The 21,994-nt window shown below is 36.5% G+C and overlaps 3 protein-coding genes across 6 annotated transcripts in view; 1 reads left to right on the forward strand and 2 right to left on the reverse strand.

The window, feature by feature from the left end:
- Positions 1–2,555: 2,555 nt before the first annotated feature.
- LOC127868565 (SPRY domain-containing SOCS box protein 3-like) lies at positions 2,556–9,270 on the reverse strand. Its single transcript, XM_052410437.1, has 4 exons — positions 8,959–9,270; positions 4,887–5,074; positions 4,450–4,678; positions 2,556–3,301 (listed from the first exon to the last, which is right to left on the reverse strand). Exons 1-4 carry the CDS (start codon positions 9,227–9,229, stop codon positions 2,940–2,942), a joined length of 1,050 nt encoding a protein of 349 aa, XP_052266397.1. The 5' UTR covers positions 9,230–9,270; the 3' UTR covers positions 2,556–2,939.
- A 2,771-nt stretch (positions 9,271–12,041) lies between these two features.
- Positions 12,042–21,994, forward strand: part of LOC127868547 (disks large homolog 5-like) — a 98,459-nt gene continuing 88,506 nt past the window's right edge. Inside the window, exon 1 of one of the 4 annotated variants that reach the window (XM_052410394.1) lies at positions 12,042–12,557. In XM_052410394.1, the coding sequence (XP_052266354.1) occupies positions 12,257–12,557 (301 nt within the window). In that variant the 5' untranslated portion in view covers positions 12,042–12,256. The remainder of the gene's footprint in view (positions 12,558–21,994) is intronic. The other 3 variants (XM_052410393.1, XM_052410395.1, XM_052410396.1) reach the window with 3 other exon arrangements.
- Positions 15,001–17,662, reverse strand: LOC127868566 (52 kDa repressor of the inhibitor of the protein kinase-like). The gene is made up of 3 exons (XM_052410438.1): positions 16,904–17,662; positions 16,439–16,595; positions 15,001–16,061 (listed from the first exon to the last, which is right to left on the reverse strand). Exons 2-3 carry the CDS (start codon positions 16,457–16,459, stop codon positions 15,084–15,086), a joined length of 999 nt encoding a protein of 332 aa, XP_052266398.1. The 5' UTR covers positions 16,460–16,595; positions 16,904–17,662; the 3' UTR covers positions 15,001–15,083.

Raw genomic sequence — 21,994 nt, forward strand, 5'->3', positions numbered from 1 at the left:
TCAGAAAACATTTCAAATGAAATTACCACTTGCGGGTGCAGACCGCTCATCTATTTTCTTTTTAAAGGTGAAGGGAATCTCATTTTCAATCACAAAGGAGGGAGTGAAGAGGGGTGTATAGTGTGGGGGCGTGGACATTTATTACATTATCTTCCAATAACGCGAAAAAAAATGCAAAAAAAATCGGGGGGGGGGGGGGGGGGGGGATTCTTGGGTGCGATGGTGAACAATATTTCAAACATAAGGGGTATAGTGTGAGGGTGTGGTGGTCATTTGTGAGATGATCTTTAAAAAAAAATTAATTCAGTGGGGGAGGGGGGGAATTCGGGGGGGGGGGGGGGAATTCGGGGGGGGGGGGAGGGGGGGGTATTCTTGGGTGCGATGGTTGGGCGGTATTACAAACATAAAATAATAAAAATAAATATTTGTGTTTTTTAACCGTTTCAAAAAAAAAATTGGGGAGAGGGGGTGGGGTGGGGGGGAATAGTATAGTGTGAGGGTGTGGTGGTCATTTGTGAGATGATCTTAAAAAAAAAAAATAGGGGGGGGGGGGGAATTCGTGGGGGGGGGGGAGGGGGGAGGGGGGGTATTATTGGACGGTATTTCAAACATAAAATAATAACAATATTTGTGTTTTTTAACCGTTTCAAAAAAAATAATTGGGGGTGGGAGGGGGGGTATAGTATAGTGTGAGGGTGTGGTGGTCATTTGTGAGATGATCTTAAAAAAAACAAAAAAAATTTAGGGGGGGGATTCGGGGGGGGGGGGGGGGTATAGTAGTGTTAGGGTGTTATGGTCATTGGTGAGATGATCTTAAAAATTAAAAAAAACAAATAGGGGGGGGGATTCGGGGGTTGGGGTGGGGGGTGTCAGGAAAGAGTAGTTTTGTCAAAGTATCAATCAAATCTAATCATAAATAAAGAAGTTATGGCATTTTAGCAAAATTTAATAATTTGACCTTGAGAGTCAAGGTAATTCAAAGGTCAAGGTAAAATTCAACTTGCCAGGTACAGTAACCTCATGATAGCATGAAAGTATTCAAAGTTTGAAAGCAATAGCCTTGATACTTTAGAAGTAAAGTGGATCGTAACACAAAATTTAACCATATATTCAAAGTTACTAAGTCAAAAAAGGGCCATAATTCCGTAAAAATGACAACCAGAGTTATGCAACTTGTCCTTTTACTGTACCCTTATGATAGTTTGCGAGTGTTCCAAGTATGAAAGCAATGTCTATGATAGTTTAGGGGTAAAGTGGACCAAAACACAAAACTTAACAAAATTTTCAATTTTCTAAGTATAAAGGGCCCATAATTCCGTCCAAATGCCAGTCAGAATTACATAACTTTGCCTGCACAGTCCCCTTATGATAGTTAATAAGTGTTGCAAGTATGAAAGCAATAGCTTTGATACTGTAGGAATAAAGTGGACCTAAACACAAAACTTAACCACATTTTCAATTTTCTAAGTATAAAAAGGGCACAAAATTCTGTCAAAATGCCAGTCAGAGTTACATTACTTTGCCTGCACAGTCCCCTTATGATAGTTAGTAAGTGTTGCAAGTATGAAAGCAATAGCTTTGATACTTAAGGAATAAAATGGACCTAAACACAAAACTTAACCAAAATTTTCAATTTTCTAAGTATAAAAAGGGCACATAATTCTGTCAAAATGCATGCCAGAGTTATCTAACTTTGCCTGCCCAGTCCCCTCATGATTGTAATTAAGTGTACCAAGTTTGAATGCAATATCATTGATACTTTCTGAGAAAAGTGGACCTAAACGCAAAACTTAACCGGACGCCGACGCAGACGCCAAGGTGATGACAATAGCTCATAATTAAAAAAAAAAAAATAGATGCGCTAAAAATTATTATTTTTTATATTTGTTGCCATAGTAACCAGAATTCTTGAGGTAGGAACAAAATGAAATGATGTGCATAATCTCCATATTGCCATATATCCATGTTTTAAGTTTCATGAAAAAATATAAAGAACTTTTAAAGTTATTGCAGGATCCAGAAAAGTGTGACGGACTGACTGACAGACAGACGGAGTGCAAACCATAAGTCCCCTCTGGTTTCACTGGACAATTATGCATGAATGAACAAGCAACAATAGTTAACAGTCATGTATTAAGGGATTTCAATTAAGGCAGAATCCTGCTTTTTGATGCAATCATTTTGCAATTTTATCACTTTTAACTCTTGCAAATTGTTTGCCTTACATCAGTTTGATGCATATATTACTGTAAACCTTAAGTAATAATTTATTTTATATTAATACACATTGTTCTTAATCACACAGTATTTTACTGCAAAAAAATGTATACAAAGAAACATTTACAGAAAATTTAACTAGTCAAACAAAATCGCTCTCTGCTTTAGTACTTTGAGTGAGCCCTGAAAGTTTTATTTGACCCCGGAAATTTTCAAACACAGGGTCATTTGACTCTGGTTTTTAAACTGTAATGGAATCCATGAACTTATGTTCAAACTAGTAAAGAAACCAAATTTGTATTATAAATTGCAATAAACACAGGAAATATACAAATTGATACATTTGCCAGAGGATTTAATATTTTTCTAACAATATAATTGCAAAGTTTTTAAGTATTCCAAAATATACCAGTCATGTATTTTGCAATACATGTACATAGAAACTTTGCAATAAAATTTTAATGAGACCTTCATATGCTTCTTAACAAACAAATAAAATAATCTCAAACTAGTAATAAAATATGCTTCACCCTTCACATAAGTGACACTTACAAACAACTCTTAAGAATGCACTTAAAATCTAAAACAGTCACATGGCCTTATATGCATTATCAGTTTTGGTGAATAAAATGCAGTATAGATAAAGTATTTGCCGCAAAGCATTATTTCCCATATACATTTAGTATATACATTCACAAAACTAGCATCTCTTAAGTATGTGTTTATCGTGAAGATTTACTGCTTGATGGCCCATCATCACAGTCTTCTTCTGAACTAGAATATTTTCTTTTGGTTCCTCGACTACGAAACACATCAGAATATGAAGGTGCAAGTCTTTCTACAGGGTTTGGCTGCAACAACCAGCTTATATTATTTTCTAGGAATTCTCGGAGTCCAGGGGGCATTGCTATAACCTGAAGAACATCCAGATGTCTTGGAATAACTGTTCTCAGAACTTGGCAGCACATAAACTGAAGCGATGTCTTAAAGGATCTACACTTGATCACTTTCATACCACTGCGAGCTGCAGTAGACGAGACCACTGGGTACAGTTTCTTTCCTTGCAAACCCCTATATGCAATTCCTGTTGTAAAACAAAACGAAAGTACACGTAAATATTCAGAATTTATTACTTTGGGTAATATGGACATTATTTTAATAGTTCTTTGCTAATGCTTCCAATGGCTTAATTGCAAAAGTGTATCTAAATGACCTCTATAAAACAAGTCCAACTCTAAAACTAAGAGAACTGCCCAGAGTCTTTCCATATCATATGCAGCATCCAGGTAGATGTCACTTAAAGGTTACTGGTAACTATAATAATTAGTTTGCTTTGCACAAATTTATACTCATATGCTTTTAGAGTTTTACTTCAAACAAATAGTTGAAGCTGAAAAAATGGGTAATAACCGCAAAAAATAACAAGCAAATTTGTTGAATTGATATCCCCCGCCATTATACTTCTGGACACAAGATATGGCTCTGGACACACAAAAAAGCATTTTTTCAAAATACAAAGGGCCATAACTCCGTTATTATTTGATGGTGTTCAATGCCATTTGGCGTGCATCATTCTCTTATCTATATATATACTCATACCAAGTTTCAATGAAATCTGCCAAAGCACTTCCAAGATATGGCTCCGGACACCAAAGTGCCGGATGGACGGAAGAACGGACAATGCTAAAACAATATCCCTCCGCCTATGGCAGGGGATATTAAAGGTTACCTTGGATTCTTTGCAAACTGCAAGCACCATGAACAAATAACCTGATTAACAAGTACTTGTGAAAATGTCTTAGATAGTTGTACAAATTGATTTTAACCAATATTTGTCAAAGTTTAATTACAAAACAGGACAGAATACTCTGGAAATGCATATCACAAGGGAATCTTCCTTAAATTAAATATATTACCCTTTTGAAAGTGAAGAGGGATTGAAAGCATTGGTGAATATCTTTGGTTTTGAGGAATGAAAAAAAAAATAACAGAAAAACTTTTCTGGGGAAGATGCTGACACACACAACAATGTGACAACATATACTCTGTTTGTGCAGTTGAACGAATGAATAATATTACTCAATAAGTTATCATGTTCTCTATGCAGAGTCAATATTTTGGTTAAATTTCTTATAAACTTTAATTTTACTCCTGTGATTACGACTAAGTTTTAAACTGTAACAGCTACATTGGCATATAAGAACTGTACCAAATGCAACGATGATGACATACCCAATGGTTTTCTGTTTTTATAGAATGACAAAGTCCCATGCCACATATCAAGATGCACTCCAATAATGGTACCCTGGCCAAACTTGCTGGCGTATGGCAGCTTCTGACCCTTGTTGTGCAACATGCCTGTGTAGGATAGTCCCCAACTATCTCCATCCCTACCTACAAGGCTGCAGAACTTGTGGCGGTACTTGTTCAGATCTAAATCAACTGTTCCCACTCCAACCATCTAAAAAATATCAACCTCAAGATACAACTGAGCATTTCAAATGGAATATGACTTACAAATAGCTTCAAAACATGTCCAATAAAATGTCATCCAAATGGTTCCATCTTAAAAGCCTTTATATTTATCATCGTAAAAAGGGATATTGGCTTTTTAAATTAACAAATTCACTAGCTGGCTAAGTATACCATTCTTTAACGGCTCTGCTTACCATATCCGTGCCATATACAGGTGTGGTCATTTTCACCTCCCAGTAATACTGGTCGTCCACCATTGGTTGGTTTCCCCGTACAGCGGCTGTTCCACAGCTGTAGTCCACATGGAACACCACTTCCCGTTGATCGTGCTTCAGAAAACTAGCAGCAGACTTTGACATACTGTCCCATGTCCATTCAAAGTCTGAAAGAAGTAAGGTACAAAGTTGAATCTGTAAGAATAGCTATGGAAAATAACATAAAAATTTGTTACTGGTTCTAAGAAAAAATATTTGTTTAAACTAAAATTCAACAATTTTTTAATGACAAACATACATTTATTTATATTATTCTTGTCAATGTTTTTTTCACCATTTTTAATAGGGAATGGGGCCCTTTGGATTGAGAAAAATCCTGTTTGTTGGACTACAATTGGGATATTATTTTTGCTTTTTTTTTTGCTTACAAATGCTTTAAAAATGATTTCAATATTAATTTACTAATTTAAAGAGGTGGATTAGAGATGAACTTGATGTTGAAAAAATAAATGTTTGGAAACCTTCAAATTGGGAATAATTTGGGAATAGCTGGGTCCCATTTAGGAAAAATATATACTTTTTTCCGTTGGAAATGGATCCCCATACAGGCTTTAAATTTGAACAAAAAAACACCAGTTGCTGAATAATTGTTGCTATTTTAAACTGACATGTGAGCTTTGGACATATGCATTTTTATAATTAAATGCATAGACAGAGATAAGCCTCTTCTTGAATTACTGCCAGATGACATAGTCCGTTCTAGATTTTTTTAATCTGGACATCAGTCTAGCTCAAATATGACAATATTACCTTTTTAAACAGCTATTTGAGCCACTTCATGTTTCAAAGGGCCATTGTTTCACTTTTAAAGATAATTGTTTCATGTTTTGCCAAAAACAAAATCTGACAAATTACATCTTCTTTGTGATAACATTTCTACCACCATTTATAGTAACTTTTTTATTCAATCAGATAAAAAATTGTCCCTATATTGCTTGTCTAGAACATTTAACATGTGTTGCTCTAAAAAAGAAACAGTGGAAAATTAAGTACTCTCCAATAACCGTGTATCGAGTGGTTAAGGAAAAAAGTAAAAGAATTTCTCAATTAATGTAAACAAAACCGCAATAAACGATTTACCTTAAAATATTAATTTAATTCCTGTTATATCCATGCCAAAATTATTAATTTACAGCCTGTTTAAACACGCAAAGCCGATAGTTCTATACACACCCGCATATAATTACATCCACTACGAGCATAGTTTAGTGTTTACATGGTATCCAGACGTCACAGAGTTTTTTTTCACCGTTTTGGGAAAGGGGCGGGGTTCCCTGTGGATTGGGAAAATTCGCGTCGTTTTGACTAAAGTTGGGAAATTAGTGTTGTTGTTTTGCTAAAATATGCTTCAAAATTAAGGATACAAGTGTGTCCAGTATTATATTTACTAAGGTTGAACTTATATGGACGGGAGATGAACAAAATATTGAGATCTAAAAAAAATAAAAAATAAAAATATATATATTTTTTTGGAAACCCTTCATTGGGAATTTTTAGCTCCCATTTGGGAAAAATATATACTTTTTCTCATTGGGAAAGGGTCCGGTTACCCGATTTTGAATGAAAAAAACGCACTGTGTCCACGGACTACCCTAGGCCTTAAAAATAGGGAGAAGTGACTTCTCCTTTGTTCTGAAACAGGGAGAAGTTTGGAAAATCAGGGAGACGTTTGTGCAAACAATATCAAAAACAACGCGTGTTTATTTTGCAACTTTTATTATTTCTATCATTATACTATGTTTATTTGTAAAAACAATAAATTCTCACTAAAATCTTCTTCATCATAACACATTTTAGTCATTTAACACATTTAAGTATTTAATAATTTGTACCGGTAGCACCTTTTCATCACATATTTATTATCATTATATTATCATCATCCCTATGACTGCTTTTGTAACAAAACACAATCTTAATGCATGGAACATCTAGTACATGTATAGCTATTACTGTTTATCCGAATACTTCACATGTCCGAAATATGTTCACTTAAGAATGCCTTACCTGTTTACTTTAAAAATCAAAATTTTCCTTGTTGCTATCTGGTTTAACAAACCTTATCAAATGTTTGTTAAATCCAGTTAATGCTTTCTCCATTATTGAATCACCATTACTTGTAATGTGAATAGTCAGCTTTGAATTGAACGCGGGTGTAATGTTACAATTAGATTGGTTACCTCCCCTTATCTATCGTTACTCTCTAAATAGGGATCGGTACAAGCTAATTTTACCGATCTAAATTTGGACCGGTTATTTTTAGAAACATATCCCGAGATTATACGAGGTTCAGGGGAAGTAATCCTCGTACCATTTCCAAACCGGAAACAAAACATTTCCCGAACTTTTTGACAGCTGACAGGTAAGTTAATATTGCGTATGATGATCGTATGATTTTACAAAACTGCGAAATACGAAAACAGTTGCGTTAGTTTCGACATTTTATTAGACGTTCATACGAAGTTGTTTTATACACAGCATGAAAAGTGACGTCGATAATATACATGACGTTGCGTGCATGTAAGCGGATAAATGTTAACGTCATGAATTCCCGACAGTAATAAACAACGCTCCGATTGGTCTTCGTGTTATCCAATTAAAATCGCCAATACATTAGCCTGTACCTGTTGTATATTTTAGTCAACGGTTATATTCAACGGGGAACCAGTTTATGTTACAATTCGTCCGCCATTTGCAATGTTGATGGTCATGACATAGCAATTTAATTCTACTTGGATAATTTATATCTAATCGAGGAAATGTGTTTTCACAATATTTATGTGTAGTATTATGACTTATAGTATAAAAAATGAACTGTGATTCCAGTTTATATAAGATATGTGTTACTCTTAATTTTCGGTGGATTAACAAACTGACAAAACTCGCTGGACTTTATAGTGGATCTACGCAATTTATAGACCTTTGATCAAGTTTGTTTTTCTTGAATTATTTTTGCCGACTTTCTTTAAACGTGCTGTCTGCCAAAAACCTGCAATTATCGGATGGTCAATCAATGATCACGTAATCAGTAGACAACTTGCGGCACGCGCGAAGAGGCACCAGTGTGTTGTTATAGCAACCAATATTAAGGGGACTGCTTTGTCACGTTCAATTTACGATCCGTGCAGGGGGTAAATTGTGTCACCGTTAGATAAACAACAAACAATAAACTTGCTTATCGCCTGCGGGCGGTAGCAAGCCTTAGCAAAAATAATCGGGTGATTTGATATTCGCTTTTCCGGTCTTGTTTACTCACAAAATCCAGGCGACTTTATCTTCGCTTTTCTAGGCTTGTACGGCGAAATCACGGGCGTAAGAGCGAAATTATCGCTCATAGTCGCCCGTAGGGTAGTCCCTGTGTGTCACATCCGAAAAGCAAGAGTACTGAACATGTGTATATTGTCATGTCTCCTATTTTCGCGATGTGAGTGCACAGATTGTTCCATGCAACATTTTCTGAGAATCAGGAAAAAGTAATTGAATTTTTGTTAAAAAAATAAAATCAAATGCATGAAAGTGTTGTGTTCACACTAGTGCAGTTGTCTGCCTCACTTTATAATTTATGTGGAAGTTGTCCTTTGAGAATTTCCTATGCATAGGACAGAAAAAAATTGAAAGGAATAGGGAAACATTTGGATTTTTTCAGTTGAAGTAAGATTTTGAAATGCAATTATACTTGTTTGTTTCCTCATTTTAGTTGTGTCTGTAGTTATTTTCAAGCCAAATTATGTTAGTGAAACAAAATACTTGGACAAGAGCGCAAGCGTGTGACATCATCACAAGAGCCGAGTTCTTGAGGTAAAGAGCCGAGTTCTTGAGGTAAACAAAGTGATGGTAATAAGGCTACACTTGATATAAGGGAATCCTATGATGTTAGAATTTAGAGCCCAAAGTAATGCATGCTTTAATTTTAACTGACTTTCCATGGGCCTGGCTCTTCAAAAGATCTACCTGGCTTAATAAAGTTTCACAAACATACTAAATAAATAATTACATGAATCATCCTCTCCACAGACACACTCTTTTTCTCTCCCAGTCTTGTAACAATCACAAAATGATTCGCCTTTCACGGGTTTGACTGAGCTGACAGACAGCTGGGACAAGACTTCATCTCTGTCAGAACCATCGCCTGTTTCTCCGCTTTCGTCGGACTCATAATCTAGTTCTGCACTGGAGCTTGAAGGCCGTTCATCGGCCACATTATATTCATCTGTCTCTGCATCCATGATGGTGTAAATTCTTTTAACAAAATAACATTGATGCATATAAAAACGTAAACAAGTGGTCGAAGCTCTAAAGGGTACAATCAGAGGAAATCCAACTATCAATATACGGGCATTTAAATCATGGGTAAAGGGTGTTAACTACTTTACACTACCGTAGTAATAAGGTTAATAACCAACATTATTTTCTAAATGCCCCTCCTGGTCATCAAGGTTTTGAACGTTAACGGTGCGCAAGTCGTGTTAAGCGAGATTCCGATGTCTATGTAGTGAATATGGCGTTTTTACATATAGTAAACCCACAATATATTTCATTCTGTTGGGTGTTTTATTATGGAACATATTTTAAAAGTTAAATCCTTAAATATGCATTAGTGTGTTTTTTATATAGTAATTTACTGCATATCAAATACAACCGTTAAAGCTAACTGGTGATGACATTTATTATATATGTTGTATATGTTTATCAGTTGTATGCGTATTTTGGGACCGACGTCGCATGGGAGGTTTTTTTATTTTGGTTTATAAATAAGTTCAATTGTAAAACTAAATGAAACGCACTTCAAACAGATAGAAAAATATAATCACGGGGCTCATTCAATGAGGAAAAAATCTAATACAAAATTTACAAGTATCGAAAAAGTTGCAAATACGCTCGATGATGTGAGCTCATATTATGAGTTTCAGAAGTGATAGTCTTAAAATAAACACTAAACAAAATGTAATAAAATGTGTAAGCCAAAGCAGAAATATATTTGCACTAAAATATTTGCTTAATAACCGTTTAAATCAACCATTACATATTTAAAAGAATATTGAATATATATTTTTATGTTAAGTCATAAAGTGAAAAATGTAACACATGTATTATAATAATTAAAAAAAAAGCCGACCTTTCCACTATGTGTGCAGTAGTGAAAACAAGGTACACTTTTTTGCCTTTACAAACAACTAATAATAAAACATTACATTCTTTCTGTGAGTGTCCGCCCTTTATTACACACACATTATTCTTCTAATATTTTTGCTACATGTTAATTAGAAATACTGCAACAACAACAACAACACCACCAACTGCGAGTTATACAAATCCTTCAAACAATATTTTGTCTTAAATATCAGCATAATTAAGAAACTTGTTCACGGATTGGTAAAATTATGATTTCCAAAATAATTGTAATTGTAAAAATAAAAGGTCATGTTATTATACAAGTAGTGGATACGAACAATAATGTCTCTCGTTATAGAGGTTTCATGTTTTGTTCTCATGATAGTTTTTGAAGTTTCTTTGTTTGTTGTATTGTTATGTAAAAATGGTGTATCCAATAAACTTATATCCTGATGATCTGGACACTGTATGTATTATTTTTTCAATTTTAATAAAAATATGCATGTTTGTACATTAACATTGATGAAATGTTGTGTACCAGCCGATGTAAATGTAAATGAAGATGTAAATAGACAGCTGCTGTATCGATGAATGTTCGGTTAGCACTATCGTTGTTATTCGTGCGTCATACCGATGAGACCCGGGTTCAATTCCTTCACCTGGCGCATGTAAATTCGATCGGTTGTCATCCTACTTTACATCTGCATTTCCGGATTGTCCGGTTTCCACGCACTGCACAATCACTGGAAAAAATGATTTTTTTTTAGTTATACTATACAACTCGAAAATGAAGATTATTTCAAAATTCGTCTCAGCTTTCATCATCTCAGCAAGTTTGTTAGGCAAGAGTGCTGGGCACATTCTGGGTCCACAAATTACACAGCTTCAGACGCGGAAGAACCTCAATAACCCTCAGAGGCGGTAATCCGCAAAGGCACTTGAGTAGCACTATAAATACAAATACCTGTCACTTATATAGTGCAAAAAATATTATAAAAATATTCTATTGCGCTTCACAATCACTGCACATAGGTTATCCGTGAAAAAGGTTGAACAAATGAGTTTTAAGCCTTGATCTAAAACAGCCCTCATTGTCAATGATTTTTAAGTGGCTTGGTAGATTGTTCCACCACTTCGGGCCAATAACAGCTAAAGATCTATCCGCCATCTTAGTTCGCCTCCTGGGAATAACAAGATTACAGTCGCTTTGTGATCGAAGTCTATACCGACTGTTTGCTGGGACAAACATTTCTTGCAAGTAACCTGGAGCATAACCATGGACAACACCAAAGACCATAACCAGGACTTTGTACACGATTCTAGCGTTTACTGGTAGCCAGAGGAGTTGTTTCAATAGTTCAGTACTTGGTTGATCAAATGACGCATTCAGGACCACTCTTGCGGCATGATTTTGAGTCCGCTGAAGCTTTTTGAATTTGGTTAGCTGGTAGATCGGTGAATAAACCATTGCAAAAGTCAATATGGGAGTGAACAAGACCATGTACTAACACCTCCGCTGACTTCTGTGTGAAATGCCTGCGTATAGCTCTTTAATTACGCAATTGCATTTGGGCAATTTGGCACTTCTTCGTGATGTGAAGGTAAAGGTTAAGAGTGTTGGTCGTTGTAACACCAAGATCTCTCACACGGTCTACTATGTGCCAAATAGAATTACTGTTGTGTAACCGCATAAACTATTTAGCGCAAAATTGCATTTTAAATGTTTTAATACAATATACAATCAAGAATCTTGGTATATTTCTACCGGATATATTATTTTATGTTTAATTTTAATATTATGAATAATATTACTTAACCTGATAACCGATCAGCTGTTAATTGGTCGAATTCGATTTGTTAAAGAGGTTGTGTTTACAATTGTTGAATGCATATTAGTATTATACTCTATGAAACTAGTATAAAAAAGACCATACACCATTACTTTTTTATACATACCTCTTTTTATGTAAAGTGAGGGACAATACATGGTTTATTATACATAACTACCGTTGTGTTTGAAATGTTATTTTGATGAATTTGAATGTAACCGAGCACAACCCTATTGATATATTCATCGGCCAACATGGCTGACGTACACACGATAACAACAGATCTGAAAGAAAATAAACTTCATACGGTTGTAAATATATGTGGTTGTGTAGTTTCTGGCTGATGTGGCGATGGAAGCTAAATATAAAGAGCTTATTGAACTTCATAGACTTAAGTTTTCTGCGGTTGTGGATGCCGATCGTTTGTTGCCTATTTTAGAAATCGCAGAAACGTTGAGCAATGCAGAAGTTACAGAAATCAATAAACTGACTGTCAACAAGGAAAGGGTCGACAAGATTCTTGATATTTTACTGAACAAGGACAATCTAGCATTTAAGGGCTTATGCTTTGCTCTAGAAAACACATACCCTCATCTTCTTACGGTTATGTTCCTTGGAAATTCTCAAAGGACAACTTCTGCTTCAGGATCAGGTATGACTATGGCCAGTATGGGTAGAAACTTTAAGAGTTGTATTTTGTAGAATATTTAACTAATTATTATACTCTGCCCTAGGCGGAGGGATATTGTATTGGCATTGTTCTTCTGTCTGTCTTTCTGTCCCTCCATCTGGCACTTTTGTGTCCGTAGTCATATCTTGGAATAGTTGCAATAATTAAACTCTAAGCTTTATAGCCCAATGGGCTGCTTCGAGTTGCAATGCGCTCTCTCTTGTCCATGGGTGCAAAATGTTATCAACAATGCAAGGGTTAAGGAAGACTTAAACTGCAAAAACTTATTAAAGTTTACCTATCTAAACCGCAAACTCATCCAAATGGTACTATTAAAGCAAGAAATAATTGATTTTATTGACTTGGGTTTTGTTTTGTACGCTGTATCCGCCATATTGGAAAATTGACCCAATATTGGTTAGGTCGCAGTACACCAATATTTTGCACGTCGTGTTATGTGCTTCAGCCTATAAAGTGGACAACGATGTGGTATTCGATACAGAATACACTGTTTCAAATTTAAACATAAACATGTCAGCGAGAAAAGTGTGTTGAAACATCGTCGTGTTTTTATAGGGTGCATGCAAAGGATAACATCTGTAGGTTGCCATTCAGGTAAATTAAACATGTTTATGAAGTTTATTTATTATTTTCCTCAATTTGTCTCTAATGACGTCTGTTTAGTGAAGCACACGGATCAGGGGTGTATCCAGAAATTTTTCAGAGGGGGGGCTTAACTGGGGAGGGTGCGGGAGGGGTGTCCCCTCCCTTTGTCGATTTTTTTTTAAATGGCACCTTGAAATGATGCATTTTCCTGCTATCTTATCAACATTTTGCATGATAAAAGTGCATGTAAAACAATCAAGAACTTTAGTTCAGACATCAAGTGTGACAGACACACAGACAGACAGACACACAGGGATAAATCAAATGTCTCTGAAACCACTAAAGTAGTCTTTTATCTTTATGACCAGAAATTTTTTAACAGTGTTAGATGTGGACCTCACCTTGTTGGATATCCTACTAGGTCACCCTGTTGGATGTTTTTTTTTACAAATTATAAAAATAACATTTTAAGCAACACTCTTTATTTCAAGTTCTATCAAGTGTTATGTCATTTTGTAACAAAAACAATACAAGAAAATCTTACAAATCAAATCAAAATTTATTTATTGTCGGTATGAAATAACATGATATAACATAAATATCATTATAACAGCAAAATAATACAATGCTAATGCTGAAGTGATTATACCACTATTCAACAAATGTCTACAGCTCAGACAGGATGTCAGGAAGATCCATCCGCCTAGGATGCTTCCGAGCAAACTCTCGGACAACATTGCAAATGTTAATGTCAATGTCCCTATGAACAGAAAGAAGGCACAAAGCGGACAACCTGTCCTGACCCATTGAAGATCTCAGTTTTGTCTTTACAACAGGGTTCGCCAAAACTTGAAAAATCTGTCAGTCATTCGGACTGACAGACTTGAAATTTTTTGTCAGTCCGAATCAGTTTCTGTCAGTCCCACTGTCCGACTAAACTATAACAGCAAAACACAACAAAAGAGAGTACCTTTTTGATGTTTATTGCTTTTGATCACATTAAAATACAATAATAACATGTCCAAAGGCGATATAACTAAACAATTATTATATTAATAATAAACCACATATAAACCAAAGGTATTCTTTTTAGACTTCTTTTTGTCAAACTGTTTTATAGCCTGCACAGCTCTACAAATCCGTGTTCTTGAAAAGTTAGGGTGACATCCAATCAAGTTTGACTTAATTGCACACACCCATTCACACTACTTTGGATGACTTCAATTTCTGTTTATTAGCCGATTTCACAAGTTCTAAAACAACACCTATTGTTAAAATATTTTCTCTTAGCTGAGATGGTTGATTTCCAGGTTCAATTAAATGAATGTCTTTCACACCTATTTCTTGATAGAAAGGCCCATGATAATTACCACCATCCATTCTTGTTGTCTGAAATAACACAAAACATATTGCTACGAACTATCAACAACAAATCAAAACATAAATATCCCTTTGTCCGAATTTTAAAATATCCGAAATATAGTACATCGGGTGAAAAATCTAATTTTGATTTCAGAAATTGTTGGTGTGTAAATTAAAATATATCCTTCCCAGAACAATATAATAATGAAATTATTTAACAAAAATGCTCACAAATGCCTGTTGAACAAGTTTTCATGCGGTTTTTGTTGTGGAGAAATTGAATGGAACAAATAAAATGGCGGTTGCTTTTTTTAACAAAGACCGTTGATTTTGAACTCGCATGTGATAGTCAATTCTAATCCAACTTTAACATCAAAATAAAGGTAAGAAAAAAAGGATTTTGACAGAAGTTGAACAAAAAGCATTTACCTTCTATTAATCCAATAACATATTATACACTTTGAGTGATCTTTTTGAAACCATTTTTCATCCGATTGTGTCGGTCAGTCGGACCGATTATCTTAAATCACTTGTCGGTCCTTAGAAAAATTTGCCGGTCAGGACCGGCGGACCGACGGTTTTGGCGAACCCTGTTACAAGTCCTAGGGCACTGATACTTCTTTCACACTCACATGATGTGACAGGGAACACACATGCGATAGACAAAACCGTGTAAATGTTGGGGTACAGCTGTGAATCACACTGTTCAACAGCCCCCTGAAGGGTAGTAGGTGGGTTGGTAACACCTTTCCATCTAGCCTGCCATAAGTGCAACTCAGCAGGCAGGGACTGAGGGGAAGGGAGATCATCAATGAACCATTCAAGGTCATTAGCACTGACAGGAGAGGTGCACATTTGTTCCGGTATAAGCTTCAATCCCATGGCTGCCTTAGTCTGCAAATCACTGAATCGGGTGTCCATTTCATTCACAAAAGTGTCAACAAAGGGAATCGTTAGGTTTCTTTTGTAGTACAATTCGGGTGTTGCTGCTTCGATGTTGTCACGCTTAGTCTGACGACCACACAGTCTGGGTTGAGATGGCTGAACACCAAGATTGTCAGCGATAGTTGAAACTTCTTGGAACCAGGTGTTATGGTAGGTGTCGATGTTGTCACGGACCTCTTGGAGAGCTTGCTGCACCACACTAACCTGAGACATGGCCTTGACCACATCAACCGAACGACCTTGAAGAGCAACAGTGAGGGGTTTTATATAGCTGAGACAGCGGGTCACAATCACCAGGACAGCGATAAACTGGAAACCAGTAATCGCCATCAAAAACCCAGAGATTTCAGCAGATGTTGTAGACTTTGTTTCATTCTCCATTAACTGAGACATTGCATCAACCATGGCGGGTAGAAAGTCAATAAAGACCTCAAGGGCGTTGTGTCGTTCTACCCAGCGTGTACGGCAGAGAGACTTTATCTTCTGGCGCTTGGACTCGGTGACTTCCATGGCAGCCCGACATTCAGCAAGACAGGTCTGTCGTTTCGGCGAGTAGTTGAAGAACACAGCAATCTGAAAAATAAAAACATGTACCATTATTTATTAAATATCAACAATATTTTACTTAATATATATAAAATATTTATCTTTTTCAAAAGTTTTCATGTTGAATGTAGACTGGAAAAGTTGCTCCTTTGGAAGCACAAACTGTATCCAAGATATATAATAGCATACCTGCTTTAATTGGGTTTGTTCATGAGTGGTAATGGAAAATGCCACACCACTCAACCTATCTTTATACATAGATGTCCAGAGGACAGTAAGTATTACAGAATTTTAACATATAATGACTCACCTACCCTGATCCTGGGAATACGATATGACTAGCTTGATACTTTGCATTGGATTATATTTTCATTTCAGTTATAAAAGTAAAAATGTGTACTCACCCTGTCAACTGTTCCCATCATGTTTCGTACAAGTGTGCTGTTGGAAGCATGTACTACACAGCGGTATAACTGGTGAGCCGTGCACCAAAAGGAAGAGCTCTGGGGTACTGATGCTGGATTCTTGGACCTACACCTTTTGTCTTACCCGTCATGTTACCTGAAATAAAAACATGAATGTTAAACAACAAGTACAGCGCACCAATAAATGTTCAGATCATGAGGTGCCAAACAAGAAAGATAATTTTGGCTATGCTGGATTCATAGACTCCAATCATTTTAAGTTTGAAACGATTTAGTCAGTTATTATTAATGGTTTTGGCTGCAATTCCGTGTCAATATGCCCCTCAATCACAATTAAGTGCTATATCAGAACACATCCTTCATTGTTAGTTTGATTGTAAACTTTTAAAATTGAAACTAATGTATTTTTGAAATTTATTACATTTATAACAATATTGGTCTTACCAGCACCATCGTAGCACTGTGACCGCATCATAGAAGGGTCTAGACCAACGTCTGTTAGCACGTCGAGGATAGCTTGGGAGAGAGCCTCGCCACTGGTATCTGGACTGACATCTACAAACCGGAGAAACTCTTCTCGGATCTTGTCAGACTCGTCTATAAACCTGACACACACGGCTAGCTGTTCCACGTTACCGTTGTCACGTACCTCATCGGCAGACACACAGTAGAATTTACCACCAGTTTTTATTTCATTCACTAACTTGCGTTCAATTGTCTGTCCCATAATGTCAAGAAGTTCATTCTGAATTGTAGGGCTGCGATAGGTAGCATTCTTCCCACAAGTAGCAAAGTGTTCCTTGAGAACAGAATCACCTGACTCAACACGAAACTCTATAAGTGATTGGAAATTACCACAATTCACTGATTCATCATCATAATATTTTGAACTGTCAGAATGCCCACGGAGGGCTATGTGCTGGCGCGCACATAACAACACTGTCTTGGTGATAGACTCAAGAACCACAGCATTTTTCTTCCGTCTGGCCTGCAGAGCTGCATCGACCTGCTTATTTACGGGAGCATTGTTTTTTCTCACACTCATAAACTGCTCACAACATATGCACGAATCAATGTGGGCTTGATACCCAGTACCCCGGTCTTTGGAGTGTTTCTTTGCATCTGGAAAAAAATGACCATCGAAGACTTCAATGGCTTTCTTCCAGTTTTGAAATGGTTCACTAACTAATTTTCCACGTTTCTTGTTCCCTGGAAATGTGACGCAATGTACGCAATACGCTCCATCTTCTTCGACACTGTACACAAGTCCTGAATACTTCTGGAGCCAGGATGTCTGGAATGTCCGACTTGTTTTGCCGAATTGTGTCTTTTTGTACATGTGTTTCTCTGACAGTTTCCAGTCGGTAGAGAGAAGAGTGTCACGTTCCTCATCAGTAAGTTTACCATGTTGTCTAGCGTACACACTAATGTCATTGGTGGATGTTGCTGAGGGTGCCAGAGGTACCGGAGAGCTGAAAGCAGCAACAGACTCATTTTCAGTTGGTTCATTAGTTTTTGGTTTCTTGATCCAAATGGATTCAAGTGTTGCCTGTTTGCGTTTCATTTTGAAAATGATTTAGTTTCATACTAGAAAAGTAATTCTTCATTTTTGAGTCCTTTTTAATTTCAATAACTATAGATGAACAACAAATAAGTTAATTAGTCCAATTTGTAAAAACAAACAAATTAATTGCCATTCATTAAGTGTGCTGTTGAATTTCAATGGCAATAACTTTTTACTCAAAATGATCATCACTCCCAAGAGCTAATACCAATTAAATTCATCAAAGAAACTTACCGAAAAATTAATGATGATTGTCCATTGCGTTCGTCTCAACTCTTTAATTGCTACGAATTGAAATATTGTTTTTTACAAGTCCCATGCGGCAGCCATTTGTAAACATTTACCCATTTAAATTCATCAAAGAAACTTACCGAAATATTAATGATGATTGTCCACTGCGGTCGTCTCAACTCTTTAATTGCTACAAACTGAAATATTGTTTTTCACAAGTCCCATGCGGCAGCCATTTGTAAACATTTACCTATAGCTAAATGCATCGATAAATTTCATTAGTTGAATGTATCTCATTCAGCCAATCAAATAGCGCAGTTTATCACTTACAGTCAATGAAGCGTGCAGTTTAGCTGGCGTAGGTTAGATCGTCAGTACACATGCCTGGGGGCTAATCACACAAATCGACAGCTGTTTATGGCTTAATTATGGGCATATGGCAGGAAATACACAAGTGGATATGTTTGATACTTTAAGGGGCTCATTTTTTTTAAAATCGTATCTAGCCAGCCAGCTGGGGGGGCTTTAGCCCCCTAGCCCCCCACCTAAATACGCCACTGCGGATTTGCTGCGCTGAACTGCACCCATGTTTATGAAGGGGTGCATATGGACTGCCAGAGCCGCAATAGCAAATCTTATCAAAGGCTCTGGGAGTCCGTTTATATGGACTTATCTTGGAAGTGCTTTGATGGATTTCATTGAAACTTGGTACAAGTATCCCCCCGGGCCTTAACATCGTCACGCTAAGAATTAGGTCAAGTAATATCTTGTATAAATAAAGACAATTTGTACAAAAGTACACTTAACTGCGTGAAAATCCCTTCTTAGCATGCATATCTCAAGTTTATTTCATCGAAATCCATGCACACAAGTCCTTAATCTGTCTCCAAACACACTCATATGAATCATATGTCCGCAATTTGCAGGGTCAAAACATCGTCACATGACTTGAATGTATCCAATCAAATTTCAAAGGAGCTAACCACAAGTAGTTCAGGCCACTCTAAAAAATGTTAAGTTTTTATTGGTTTCAAGTGTCAAAAATTTTCAACTTTAAACCTAACATTTAAAACACGTAACAAAAAACCCAAACATATGGGTTAATGATTTATTCTTCTTGACAGTTGTATTGAATGCCATAGTCTAGGGCAGCCCGACGGATCGATCCTTGTTTACTCTACCTCAACCTCTGCTTTAAGTAAGTTTCCTGGCAAATAGTTCTTGTATTTGAAATGGAATTTCCTTGAAGGGCACTATTATTAATAAAAAAAAGGAATTCAAATAAGATTCTAAGATACGCTGTCTGAGCGCTTAAATTTGATTTTAATTAACTGTGTCGCTGTTTTAAGGCAATGCGCACAATACAAATACCCTGTGTGGGGCCCCAAATTTGTCATGAGCTTTTGCATCAACTTGATGACGTGACTTACAAACCCGTCGACACGAATGTGTGTCAAAAATGTAAACAATGGATTTTAAAACATACTAAAGCTTGAATTATGTACCAAAAAATGTATTTACCGTGTGTTTAATGGGCTAATATACATGTATTACCTGTTTTGTACGCATTTTTTTCGTTTTTGCATTTGTATTGCACCCTATGTCAACAAACCATAGTGTTTGTGACCTCACAGCACAAAATCAAGTGATAAAATCGCTAGATTAGAAAGAGGGACGATGTTCGGACACTGATGATGTTCGGGCCTTGGAGGATATTTATATGGATAAGAGGATGATGCACTGTGAATGGCATTGTACACAATCTGTTAATAACGGAGATATGGCCCTTTGTATCTCAAAAAATACTTTTTGTCCGGCACCTTTGTGTCCAGAGTCATATATTGGAAGTGCTTTGGCGGATGGCATTGAAATTTGGTATGAGTCGATACGGATAAGAGGATGATTCACGCCAAATGACATTGTACACCATCTGTTAATATTAGAGTTATGGCCCATTGTATCTTGAAAAAATACTTAAAATATCCTTCTACCAGCATGTACATAAAAATAGACTATATTTACATGTTTTCATTATTGCTTTAAATAAAAGGGATCAATAATTTACGTTTATATTTAATTATTTTATTTTTAGCGAACACGAACACCGCGGTAGATATAATGGGTCAGCGGTGATTCGCGGTGTCCACCTTATGGAAAACGGCCCCCGCGAATATTTGATCTAAAAACCCATCGCGGGGGTCGTTTGGTAAGCGAACAACGTAAAATGAACACCGCAACGTGTGGCGTTTGTTGAAGTACACGTTGCCTGTACTGTAGATGACCCCTATTGTAATTGGGGTCTCTAGGTTGAAGGTCAAGATCACTGTAACAAAAATTTTGAAAACTGTTCAATAACTCATCACCATATTGACCGATTTTTGATACTTTCCATGTGCATTGGCCTTGGACAGTAAATGACCCATATTGAAACTGGGGTCACTGGGTCAAAGGTGAAGGTCACTGTTACAATAAGTGTGAAAATCGTTTCCGATTAATAACATTGCAAGGAATCCACCGATTGCTTGATACTTCACATACGTTTGATACTGTCCATTTGCATTGGCCTTGGACAGCAGATGACCCCGTAATGAAATTGGAGTAACTGGTTCAAAGGTCAAGGTCACAGACATAAGTGTTAAAATAGTTTCTGTTTGACATGTCATCAAAGGATTTAGTGATGGGTGTCAAGGGCCTGTTTGGGGGGGGGGGGCATCTGTCTTGACTGCCGATCTCTTGTTATTAATAATTTCCCCTATTTTTTCCAAAATATATTCAAACGTGTTGGTGTCCATTCTAGACCATGCAATTCGGTTTTTTTTTTCGAAAGATCGCTCACATTTTTAGAATGTGTTTGAGAAAATTTGTGCGCTTAATATTAGGGAGTATTTTTCAAGACCAAAGGGATATTGTCTTTGCTGAAAATTTTAAGAGCTGTTTAAAAATCGTCTGTCAACTACATGTACTCAATTAAAGACAACCTTAATGCAGATCGTCGTTGTGTTGTTAAACGATATTGATCAATGAGAGCGCATGCTTTGAATGGGCGACAGCACTCGTCACTACCTGCACTAAAATCATGCCTAACATATTTGTCATGAGCTCATAGTTTTGTTGGCTTACCACTCTTATCGAACCCTATGGGGTACACTTCCACAATGAAATCTTGACCAGTTACTTAGAAAACTGATAATGGCAACCGGGTGTATTCGTCGTGAAAATTGTGAATTTTATGCATAATATTACGAAAATATTGCATCGACACGTAAAGAATTTTAACAAATTTGAATTCATTACATACAACCGTTAACGTTTTGTTGAATTCCCAAATGAGCATAATAATTTTTTTATCCAAAACACACTTCTGAATTTTAATGTTAACGTGACATTCACACATTCTAGCTCCATATAAACAATGCTCATGTTTTTGTGTTGATCCTTTGTCTCGTTAAAAAGTGTGCAAGAAATGTGCTACATGTACACTGTCATATCATCGGCATGAAAGCATGGGTATATATATTGTTGTATTAAACCTTTGTATTGCCGCACGCTGGATATCATGACAGGTGTGCAAATCAGAAAATGTTAATCTTTAGCTCACCTGTTAGAAGTGACATGGTGAGCTTATGTGACCGTGTGAATCCGGCAGCCGTAGTGCATGTGTGCGTGCGTCCGTCAACAATTTGTTTGTGTAGACAATAGAGGTCACACTTTTCATCCAATCTTTATGAAATTTTGTCAGA

The sequence above is a fragment of the Dreissena polymorpha genome, chromosome 2 (assembly GCF_020536995.1).
Source record: "Dreissena polymorpha isolate Duluth1 chromosome 2, UMN_Dpol_1.0, whole genome shotgun sequence".
In the NCBI taxonomy this organism is placed as follows: Eukaryota; Metazoa; Mollusca; class Bivalvia; order Myida; family Dreissenidae; genus Dreissena; species Dreissena polymorpha.

What these genes read in the sequence shown, in the direction of transcription:
- LOC127868566 (XM_052410438.1), bottom strand. Translation starts at nt 16,459, where the DNA reads ATGATGGGAACAGTTGACAGG. An exon ending in TGATGGGAACAGTTGACAGG is followed by an intron (nt 16,062 to 16,438) that starts GTGAGTACACAT and finishes TTTATTTTTCAG; the next exon opens with ATTGCTGTGTTCTTCAACTA.
- LOC127868565 (XM_052410437.1), bottom strand. Translation starts at nt 9,229, where the DNA reads ATGCATCAATGTTATTTTGTTAAAAGAATTTACACCATCATGGATGCA. An exon ending in CTGTGGAGAGGATGATTCAT is followed by an intron (nt 5,075 to 8,958) that starts GTAATTATTTAT and finishes TACTTCTTTCAG; the next exon opens with ACTTTGAATGGACATGGGAC. An exon ending in TAAAAACAGAAAACCATTGG is followed by an intron (nt 3,302 to 4,449) that starts GTATGTCATCAT and finishes GTTTTACAACAG; the next exon opens with GAATTGCATATAGGGGTTTG.